The sequence below is a fragment of the Camellia sinensis genome, chromosome 5, assembly GCF_055761805.1.
Source record: "Camellia sinensis isolate YWXY chromosome 5, ASM5576180v1, whole genome shotgun sequence".
NCBI classification, from domain to species: Eukaryota; Viridiplantae; Streptophyta; class Magnoliopsida; order Ericales; family Theaceae; genus Camellia; species Camellia sinensis.
The window spans coordinates 9,345,476-9,356,279 of NC_138965.1; the positions used below are offsets into that span (position 1 = coordinate 9,345,476).

Sequence of the window (10,804 nt, forward strand, 5' to 3'; positions counted from 1 at the left end):
ACGCCACCACGCGCTGAGACGCACTAGGCGCGCTTCCCACGCGCCCCCACGCTTGAGCTGTCCCCTCCCTTCCGCGGGCGCGCGTTAGCCGCGCCGCTTCGAGCCGCGCCACGTGCGCAGCCACGCGCGCGCCATGCGCCGCGCCACGTTGAGCCGACTCGCACCGAGTTGCGCTGAGCGGCGGTGAGCCGAGCCAAGCCGAGCTGTTTTTTCCGCGCTGGCTTGGCTCTAAGGCTCTGTTTGTTTTTTTTTAATTCCGAATTGCATTAATTGGCCATAATTTATTCGTTATAGCTTTGTTTTAAGCATGGTTGGTACCGTTAGACTCAGAATTAAATTTTATATCTTCTGTAAAATTGTGAAAATTTTATGAAAATAAAAAATATTTTTTCTGAAATAATAATGCATTATTTTTGCTTTAAAATGCATCTGGTGTTGCATGATTCTGGGGCTGAATTTTTTATTGTAGACTATTGATGTAGTTTACTATTTACTGATATAGTTATAGCATTTTATCAGATTCTGGAATATTTATTTCTGATTTCATGTGTGTTTATTAGTTATTTAAAATTTCAGAAAATACCAGAAAATTTCAGTATGATATACTTTCTGTTATGGCATAATTTGAATATTAAATACAGCATATTTTTTTTGGGTTTGTAATATGTTGTAATTAGAGGAGCATGATTAATTATTTATTTATTTATTAGAATTCCATTATTAAATGAATATAGCATGAGTTATTTGTAAATTTACATTAAGATGCTATTGTATGGAATTTATCATGCTTTGTATATGCCATAGTCAGTGGGAGGTTATTCGGTTGAGAGAAATCTTTGTAGATTAACTCCCGAAAACCAATATTTTGCGCATAAATTAAATTAAATTTTGGATAATTATCACCTGTGGCGCAAGAGATGATTACGAGCATAGCGGATTTTCGATCTTGCGACTTGTGTAATATTGTCACTATTTAATTTAGATTTTTGTGGCAAAATTATATTATGCTAATCAAATTAATCCTAATGCGAATTTCTCTCTAAATTGACTTAGCTTATGGAAGTTAATTGGTTGACCTAGACTTAGTAAAGATGTTCAAATGTGAACAATGTAATCCCATTCTTTAGATGAGCAAAAGTCTTGGAGACTTTAGGTCAAGTCTTAATTGAGCCAAAGTAAGGAAACATGACTCAAAGTCGCCGTGTTTTTGTTGCCTTGTTTAGCATAATAAAAACTAATGTGTGCGCTATGGTTAGCGGCACGTTACGTAGTTTTGGTTGGCGAGTTTTGGAGTTATGAAATTAGTAAGCCCTCAATAGATCTGTATATGATCTTGACTATTGAGCTGCGCGAATTGACTTTGTAATTTGACTTGTAAATAATGTTACATCATTGGATAAAGTAACATTTAAGAGTCACGTCATCTAAGAAATGCGAGCTTAAATAAATTAGTCATTAAGTGTAAGACGAGTAGCCAGTATGAGCAGTATTTTGCTCTCTACCCAATTATTGGGAATGGATGGAGCAAAATTTCATGCACTATAATAGTGTGCGTTGAAATATCACGTGAAGTTAAAAGATTAGCGCTTAGAAGCTGCAAAATCTATTAACACTAAGTGAAAAGATTAGCGCTTAGTGGCTGCAAAATCTATTAGCATTGCCGACTTGTCTTAGTCTGGACACTTACTGTTTCCACACTTGAAGTGTGAGACATGAAGAGGGGCTTCTTTGTATGATTCCTTAGCTAGGCTAACGTTTTGAATAACATTTACCACTAAGCGCAAACGTTGCAACATAGTAATGAAAAGGTCAAGGCTGACAAGGTTGTTATGACTCTAAAAATTTGACGCATCGCTTGTGAGAGCATTGTGTTGAATTAGACTCTTCAGCCTAATTCACGCTTAAGTTATTTCAGGAGCTGTCATAGATTGATAACTTATTCTCTCCTTCTAGTGGATAGTAGAATTAATTGCAAGTAATTATGAAGCGAGAAATAGATATGGCAAGAGGAGTATCGTCATCTTTCAACTAGATGCAGTAAAGTGTATGGAGAATAAAATTGACTTGAAAGTGTAGGGGATTAGCACTTACTAGTTAAATTTGCGACTTAGGCGCACTTGATATCTCCATGACATCCCTTTTATGATCTAGTGAATATGACTTAGTCGTGAGTCATTACCCAGTTGGGCCTAAATCTTTAAAACTTGTCTTTGAGAACTCACACATTAAGATGATTGGAATTAGTTTATGACATTGGTCATGAATTAGTGGCTTATTATACTTAATCACATTAATGAGATGATGACACGATGGTTTGAGTAGGCCTTCTCGGGCCCACTCGCTTATGACATCTTGCTCTCATGTGAATGTATAACTTTGTTCGCAATGGGTGCGCACAAGTAAGTAGGAAAGCCGTAGAAGGTCATTTGTATTGGCGCTTTTAGTCCACTATGATATTTGTAACTAGATATGTGTGAGGGTATGATAGCTAAGCCTCAATCTCGACACATTTGTAGATTACGATACGCATCTGAGTCAAGACTATTTGATCTCTCATAAGTCAAAAGTTTTGAGATGATTTTTGATATTGCACATATGAGGTCGAGATCAATTAGATAAGAGCTTTTGTGTTTTTAGTTTGACCAAGGTGGCGAGTATCTATTTGAGTTATTTTTCAGAAAACTCTGTGAAGAGAAATGGATGCTTAGAAAATTGATTATTCCTAGTACTCAACAACACAATGGTGTAGTAGAGATAAGGAATTAAATATTGTTAATGTTAGGTGGATAATGGCGCAAAATGTTTCCCAATTGGAAATTGCACTAGTTTGTTGCCTATATCCCTAACTAAGTGCCCTCCATATCAGATTTTACACTCCATTTTGAGTAATAGGTTAGCGGAGAACCATCTATGGGCGATCTGTAACCGTTAAGCAGCTTATCTTTATTTTACTTCTCAAAAGATTGCGAAGTTAAGACCTAGGGTTCTATAGCGCATTATTGTATGCTGTCTTATAAACACAAAGGGTCGCGTGGCGCATTATTGTATGCAGTCATGCAAACCCTCCGGGTCATGTGCATATAGGTAAGCAGCTTTGTGGTAGTGTAACTAAGTCACATAAAGTTTTATTAGTAAAGGTGACGTGAATAGAGTTTTTGGAACTCTATAAGATGGAGAATTCCAAGCATAGCGCTCTGTGTAGCCTAGTTGAGAATGGAAATAAATTTCCAATATCCTAGGGACAGTGGGAGCGATGTGCCTACTAATGGATTACTCCATTAGAGAAGAATACTCTACATTCTTAGTTGCGTGGTAGCGAATGTGAAAATTTTCCACGTCATCACTGGGTGATTGAGAGGGAAACATTCATGATTGCTCCGCAAGATGATAAAGAGCCTAGGATAATGCCAAAGGCTCTAGTCCCATGTTTTTAGAAAGTGAATCAATGTTGCGCAGTTTAAGACAAAGTCTTTGAGGATTAACCATTTTTATAGTTTGGTTGACTTTCCATTATGACGCAAAACTATTATAAAGTTATGCGTAATTTGGATAGTCATTATTGAGGCATAAGGCTCGCTAGATACCGAAAGGTTGCATCATTGAGGAAAGTGTAGACCATGAGAAGACTTCCTCTTGGGGAGTGAGGTTATTTTGACTTAGGCTATGATTGACATAAGTTCGGAACATTGATTTGTGGACATTGTGACCCGATTTCTCATTAGAGAATTGGATAAGTAGATCCGTAGGGATTTACCTTCTGCTTTTATGGTAAAAAGTTAGGAGCGCAAAAAGGTTGCTAGTTCCAATAAATCTTTAGAGCCTAAAGCAGTTATCCAAACAGTGGTTCTTAGATTTCGTCAAGCCATGATAGGCCAACGATGATCGATGAAGACTACTGAGGCATGATCAATGGTCCAAAATAAGTTTTTTCCTTACTTAGTCATTATGAGCCAGGAATTTATAAGGTTGTCGCCACCTAGGGTGGGCAGTCCTCTATTTTAGATATGATGGACATAGGTGATGTAATTTATATGCTCGGATGTACGATCCTTAAGGATTGTTTTAGGAAAATTCTTGGTTTGTCTTCGATGACTTACATAGAGAATATCCTAGAATGATTCTAGATGCAAAATTGCAAATCCATTGACTTACCTATCGGTAAAAGCCAGAGCCTTAGCTATTGAGTGAATCCTCGGATTGTCTTTGGGAGAAACAGTTGACCTATATTCCTTGATCTTCTTTGTTGTGGGAGCCTAAAGTACGCTATGTGGGCGTATTCGGCATGATAAGTGTTATCTTTGGTAAATGGTCAACTGAGTTGTTTAGACATTGACCTTGCTCATTAGACTGTGGATAAAATGCTTTACTAGTAGTATATTAATTTACTCCTTGTAAGATTCAATGCGCTAGTTGGGCGCATTAAGAATGAACGCAAATTGGTCACCAAAATATCTTTAGAGAGGTTATTGCGCAAGAGGTAGTGATCTTAAATTACTTCATGTGAGGCGCACATGGTGGATTCCGTTGTATATACTTATCGCAAGAGGTGCTGATAAGGCTTATGTTTGGAATCTATAGTTGCGCAAGCTGTGGTCATTTTTTAAAAAATCGATCACTTATTTTGTGATGATGGGATGTTGACACTATTATGGTTTGTGTCATAATGATTAGCAGATGATGATGTCAGCAGGCAAGATTGGCTCACTTACACGAGCAATCGCCCTTGGCGCTTGGGAGCGAGCAAGGATGAGACTAGTGATATTTTTATTTGGAGCCAAGAGAGGCTTAAATAATCCACTATGCATGTCGCCTTGGTTACAACCAAGATGAGGTTGTGTTAAGGACCAAACATGGATGTTAGTACCCACTTTCCATGTTGTGCTTGTTATGATTAGCCAGATGCGAGATCTCATTTGGCGCCTAGAAGGCGAGCAAATAGAGAATTCGGGTTAGGCGCTAGAAAGCGACTAGACTAATATCTGTACGGTGTATCGAGTATGATGTCACTCTTTATGGAAGAGTTACTCCACCGTTGCATGTATTCATACTATATGTGCTTGGCGACCGAGTAATGAGGTGAGAGAATGGATCCCTACTTCCTCACCGTGTGAGTCTTACGTGTCATTATTGATATGACTTTCATTTATGTACCCTTTTGTGACTTTTGACTATGTCATAAGGTAAGGGGTTAATGTTCTGCTACTTTGGTATGTTGCCTGCGGTCATGCATGATTCGGCCTTAAGGGACATCACTGGGAAAGCGGTCAATCCTAAACTAAATGGCATGAGTGCAAAAGGAAGATCATCTAGTATTACACCACTGTTGTATATTCACTGCCGGCAACTCACATCACTCTGTATGAGAGGCGAATTGAGTGTGAATATATTGCAAGAATTGAGAGGGTCAAACATGCTCTTTTTGAGGGATTAGAGATGTTTTTTGGACCGGTGTAATTAGATGGGTCTGGGGTATATGAGACACTATTTCTGTTCTTTTTGGGTTGATGTCTCGATGCTGGCTCATTTTGAGTTTCTAGTACAGAGCTCCCACATGCAGGTGTTCTCAGCAGTCGCACGGTGCAGTAGCTAGTATGAGATTGTTCATTTTTGGGGAGATTGAGATAGAGATGTGGCAGTGTCATGCCAACTCATGTGCGAGTGGGAGATGTTAGTAATGGGCGCCCATGTGGCATGACCATTTGAATTTAAATTTGAACCTTATCCAAATAGATTTTAAAATTGAATTTAAACCTATTTAGGATAACCACTCAGGATACAGATATTATCTCCATTAACTGATATGGATAGATAATAATAACAAAATATATATCTAGTATATGGGTTATGGGTGATTAAGAGAGAAACAACGTATGATCTGAGTTTTACCCATATACTAACTCTCTCCCCAAAACAACAATCAAGTCATTTGCACTGTGATTTGTGTTGGCGATATTCATTCTGTAATATCACTTCACTACTGGGTTGGTTTATCAGATTCTGGAAGCACGTGATTTATCCACGAGGTTCTATCATCTAAAGGAATGATCTAAATATTTTATCCGCTCCATTTTTTATACTTTGATTTACATAAACAAAGTTAAGCTTGTCCTCAAAACTTTTGATTCATCACTACAACGAAGGCAACCAAGATGGCAAAACAGCCCTAATTAGAATTGTGGAGGAATTTATTTACTAAAAATTATAAGTGTACATAATCCAATCGCAGAATCAAACACAATTCTCTCACGTGAGTCTCATCTCATGTGGAAGGGTTATGTTCGATTCAGTGATCAGATTCTATAATTGATTTATCTTTGGCTATTGTACTTCTATTTTGATTCACTCACTTTAAGCATAGCCTAGAAAACAGGGAAACTTATAATTAGAAGTTGGGTACATTAGCATAAGGGGTCCAATTGTCTAGCCATGGGCTTCTTGGCTGTGTCCAAAATGGGTCTTGGGTCCAGTCCATGCTGAACCTTGGCACTTGGAGCTCTGGCAACTTCCCTTTCCTCTCCTGCTTTGCTTCTTCTTCATACTTTTCCTCTTCTACCATTGTTAATAGCTCATTATTTTCATGATCATGTTCTTTCTTGAATGCCACATGTTGTGCAACCATTGGTGCCATCACCAAGCTTTCGTTTTGACTGTAAATGGATATTGTGGTGTCCATTAATGGTGGTGTCATTGGAGGAGAAGGTAAAAGAAGTGGAAGGGTTGTCTTCATTTCTTCTTCCATTGCTGCCCTCTGTTCCAACACCTTCAAGGAAGTTGCCTTCCTGTATATCTTACACAACACTATGTCCTGCATCAAACCACACCAAATCACAAAAAACTTGTCAGTTGATGGACCCATCATCTTACAGATAGATAAAAATAAAAGGACTATAAATATATGAAAATTTTGTGCAAAAATTACGTTTATATGTTATTACTCATTTTCAATTGATTTGGATGTTGAAAGGTGATTGTTTAAAAAATAAAAAGAATAAAGATGAGGGTAAAAAGTCTTGATATTAAAAGTCACTTTACACAAAAATAGACTATAAACGTGAATAGTAAGTGTTCTCACGTAGGACTTATGTTTAGATTATGGGTAATTATTCAGTAATTCGGAAGTATAGACACGTGGTACTTCATAACATTGTGATTGGTGGATAAGGTGAATAGATGGGGTATTATGTTAGGTGATTGAGAAACATGAGGGGGCATATTGAATGATAATTGGCTAAGGAGTATGGACACGTGGTACTCCCGGATTATTGAATAATTTTTCCTAGATCATAATAAGTGGATTTATTATCCAATAGGTTCTATGATGGATTAATGGCTTTTTCAATCAAACACTAGTAAAAAAAATGTCACTAATTGTTAATTTTTAATGATAGTTTGAAAATTTTGTCACAATAAATGTCAGTAATTATAAATTTTAACGACATTTTAAAAAAATCGTCGCAAAAAAATGCCACTCATTTTCAACTTTCAACTTTCAACAATAGTTTAAAAAATTCATTACATACAAATGTCATTAATTGTAAGTTTTAGCTACAATATATTAAAACAGTAACAAAAAAAGTCGCTAATTGTTAATTTTTAGCGACATGTAAAAAATAATCACAAATAATTATTTTTAGCGACAATTTTATTAGCACTTAGTTTTAATAAAACTTGATAGAAATTAAGTCCAACTATTAAGATCTATTAATAATTTACCCCAAATAAATAAGAGTGAACTTTGTGCCCATGGCTTATTCTCACACTAAAATAAATAAATAAATAAGTGAATTAGTGTGCTTATTTCTCACCCAACAAAACTGTGAACCCCATATCAATAAACCTACCCACTGGTTTGGCAATTCAATATTTTAATCTAAAAATTAAAAAATTATTAAAAAAATTAAAAAATTAAAAATCTATATCAAAAAATTAAAAATTCTCTTTTCTCTTTATTTTTTACATATCTTTTCGTAAAAAATGAAAAAGTCATTCTAAGTATACTTTTTTTTTCTCATATTTTAATCAAAAAATTAAAAAATTACTAAATACCCTATGCCCAAACGAGGCTAAGTGGGTCTCACATCAAGTGAACCTTATGTCTTAATTAGTATATTTATTGATACATTTATTAATGATTCTAGGATTACTGTTTCAAAAAAATACAAATAGGGTAGTTGTGTTGTGAATTATGAAGTGATTTTTGTTCACTGCAAGGGTATTTCCAGGGTATTTTAATAATTAAAAGTGTGAGAAATTTCTATTAAAAAGTGTAAGAAAATTTTAAAAAATATTTTGAAATTCATAAAAAGTGTATTAAATTTAGTGTTTAGTATATTGGGATCTTTATATTTTTTGTTTTTTTTTCTTGTGCATGAAGGGCACTTATTAGGAAGACTTTTATTACAAATGTGAAAAATGTACAAATTATTTGAAGAGAACATAAGAAACATAAAATTAACAGAAATTGATAATACCTTAGGATAGAGTGAGGGGGAGAGGAAGGAATCAGGAAGACGATACTCGTTCATGACCCAATCAGTTTTGGAGCCACGGGGTGCTCTTCCCTTGTAGAACACCAATGTCTTTCTTAACCCTAACATCCTCTTCGGCTCCGATAAGCTCACTATCTTCCTATCCGACCCTGTTGCCTTCCAAAATCCTGTTTCAGTAGTCCTGTTTGGCCTCCCTCCACTCCCATGCTTCTTGTCTCTTGGCACAAAAAAATACCACTCTCTCTCCCCTATCTTTGCCAGCCCTGTTCCACATACACACATTTTTCAATTATATTATAAAAAGACGATTTAACACATGAGACTCTTAATATAATAAACTTTTAAGTCATCAATCTGTTAAAAAATAGACCTAACAATATACATATACATGAAGTTAATAATCCCATTCACATGCAACTCTGTGCATGATGACAGAAAAGATAAACAAAAATAGAGCACACAATAGTAAAGATAACAATGGCGACTATATTTCGTAAAACTAATCTCTATTTGGTTTCAATTTTTAGAATTTACTTTTTAGAAAATTTTATTTTTTCGCTTTCTATATTTTTTTGTTTTCACTGAATTTTTTTCATATTTTAAGTAATTATTTTAATTTTTAGACACGCCTAACATAAATACACTTAAAAAATATAATATTTGAAAAAAAATCTTTACAAAATTCACTAAATACCAAAAATAAATAAATAAATAAATAACAAAACAAAAATTCAATACATTTTTTTTATATTTTTGTATATTTATTAAATTTTTAAAATTATTTTTTTACAAATATTTTACTATTTAGATACATCTAAATAAGGTGCATTTGAAATTTTTTAAAAAAAAATTACTTAAAATTTTAAAAATATTTATTAAAAACAAAAAAAAATATATAAAATTCAATTTTTAAAAAGCTAAATCGATTGTGTCAAAAACTTATGCAAATGCCTAACAATGTATATCCAAATAAATAAATAAACTAGTAACAAGTTTGTAAGGGTTCAAAAGCAGCAGTACCATCAGTGGTGGGGTCACGATGTTGATTCAAAGGAGGCAATAATAAAATAAAATAAAATATTAATGTCTATAATAGTGTTATTCACTCCGTTGCACTTTATTTTTATTTTTATTGAGAGATTTCATTAAAAAAAGTAAGTAATCATTCTACATATTTGTACATATATTTATCATAGAAGGAGAAAAAAAACAATAAAAATAAATTAGAAAGGATTATAAAAAAGAATAGAAAATAAACAGTTTAAAAAAAAAATAGAAAATAAACAGTTAAAGATAGACTTTATAACATAATAAAAGTAATTTTTGTCATAAAATAAACATTTAAATAAGGGAAATTATAGGAACTATTTTAAAATTAGAAAAATATATATAAGAGTATATACTCAAATTTAGAAAGGACAAATTGAAAGAAGTATTTATAAACTTATAAAACAATAAAGATTTCAAAAAGTTTGGGGGTTCAAATTTTTTATTATTTATACATATTATAACTGATTCCGTAATTAATTTATTTGATATTAGACTTATAATTTATTCGGAGAAGAATGCATACCGGGCAAATCCCAAGGATCATGATGGTAGATGTTGAGGAAACCGATGATATCAGGGCGCAGTTTTTTACCGAAAATCATGTTTTTGAGGTAGAAGCTGAGAAGTTCTTCCTCGGTGGGGTGAAACCGAAAACCTGGCAATTCTTGAAGCTCAGATGTTATTGAATCTGATTCCTCCATCATAGTTCTTACTTAGTACTCGATCGAGTGCGTGGCTGTTGTTGCAACTATTTATTGTTTGCCTCTCTGCCTTTGCTGCTTCTGGGGTTGTTTTCTATAGAGTTTTGTTTTAAAAGCAAAGCAATTCGTAGCTAGCTTTTAACATGCACATTGCACTCACAGCAGATAATGAAGCGCACACTCAAGGATTTTATAGATATGATATGAGTGCTGCCCTGTATGTAAAACAAAGTTACTTGACTTTGACTTGGTTTTTTTTTTTTTTTTAAATTATTATTTTTAAATGAGTTAAAATTAAATATTTTTTAAGGTAAGTTTAAAGGTGAAATTACGATTTAGTGTTGTCAGAAAAAAAATATATTACAAAAAAATGATAAAATATTAATAACTAAAATCATAATTTTTTTTTACTAATGTGTAATAATTTTTCAAAATCTGTCTTGAATGATAAATTTTCCAAGTTTAAACAACTTACTAATTAGCCTAATTATACGTATTATATAAAAAAATTAAGTTAATCTTTGCTTCAAAAATAAACAAATCAAATTTAAATATATTTTGAAA

The 10,804-nt window shown here is 33.8% G+C and overlaps 1 protein-coding gene across 1 annotated transcript; it reads right to left on the reverse strand.

Moving 5' to 3' along the window:
• Positions 1-6,164: 6,164 nt before the first annotated feature.
• On the reverse strand, positions 6,165-10,410 carry LOC114280422 (NAC domain-containing protein 6). The gene is made up of 3 exons (XM_028222789.2): positions 10,063-10,410; positions 8,472-8,752; positions 6,165-6,805 (listed from the first exon to the last, which is right to left on the reverse strand). The coding sequence occupies exons 1-3, from the start codon at positions 10,241-10,243 to the stop codon at positions 6,383-6,385; spliced, it is 885 nt and encodes a 294-aa protein (XP_028078590.1). The 5' UTR covers positions 10,244-10,410; the 3' UTR covers positions 6,165-6,382.
• Between the last annotated feature and the right edge of the window lie 394 nt (positions 10,411-10,804).

Bases quoted from the DNA above. Each gene is read 5' to 3' on its own strand.
- LOC114280422 (XM_028222789.2), bottom strand. From the start codon at position 10,243: ATGATGGAGGAATCAGATTCAATAACATCTGAGCTTCAAGAATTGCCA. The intron at 8,753-10,062 runs GTATGCATTCTT...TATGTGGAACAG, and splicing joins TGATCCTTGGGATTTGCCCG to GGCTGGCAAAGATAGGGGAG. The intron at 6,806-8,471 runs GTATTATCAATT...GGTTTGATGCAG, and splicing joins CCCCCTCACTCTATCCTAAG to GACATAGTGTTGTGTAAGAT.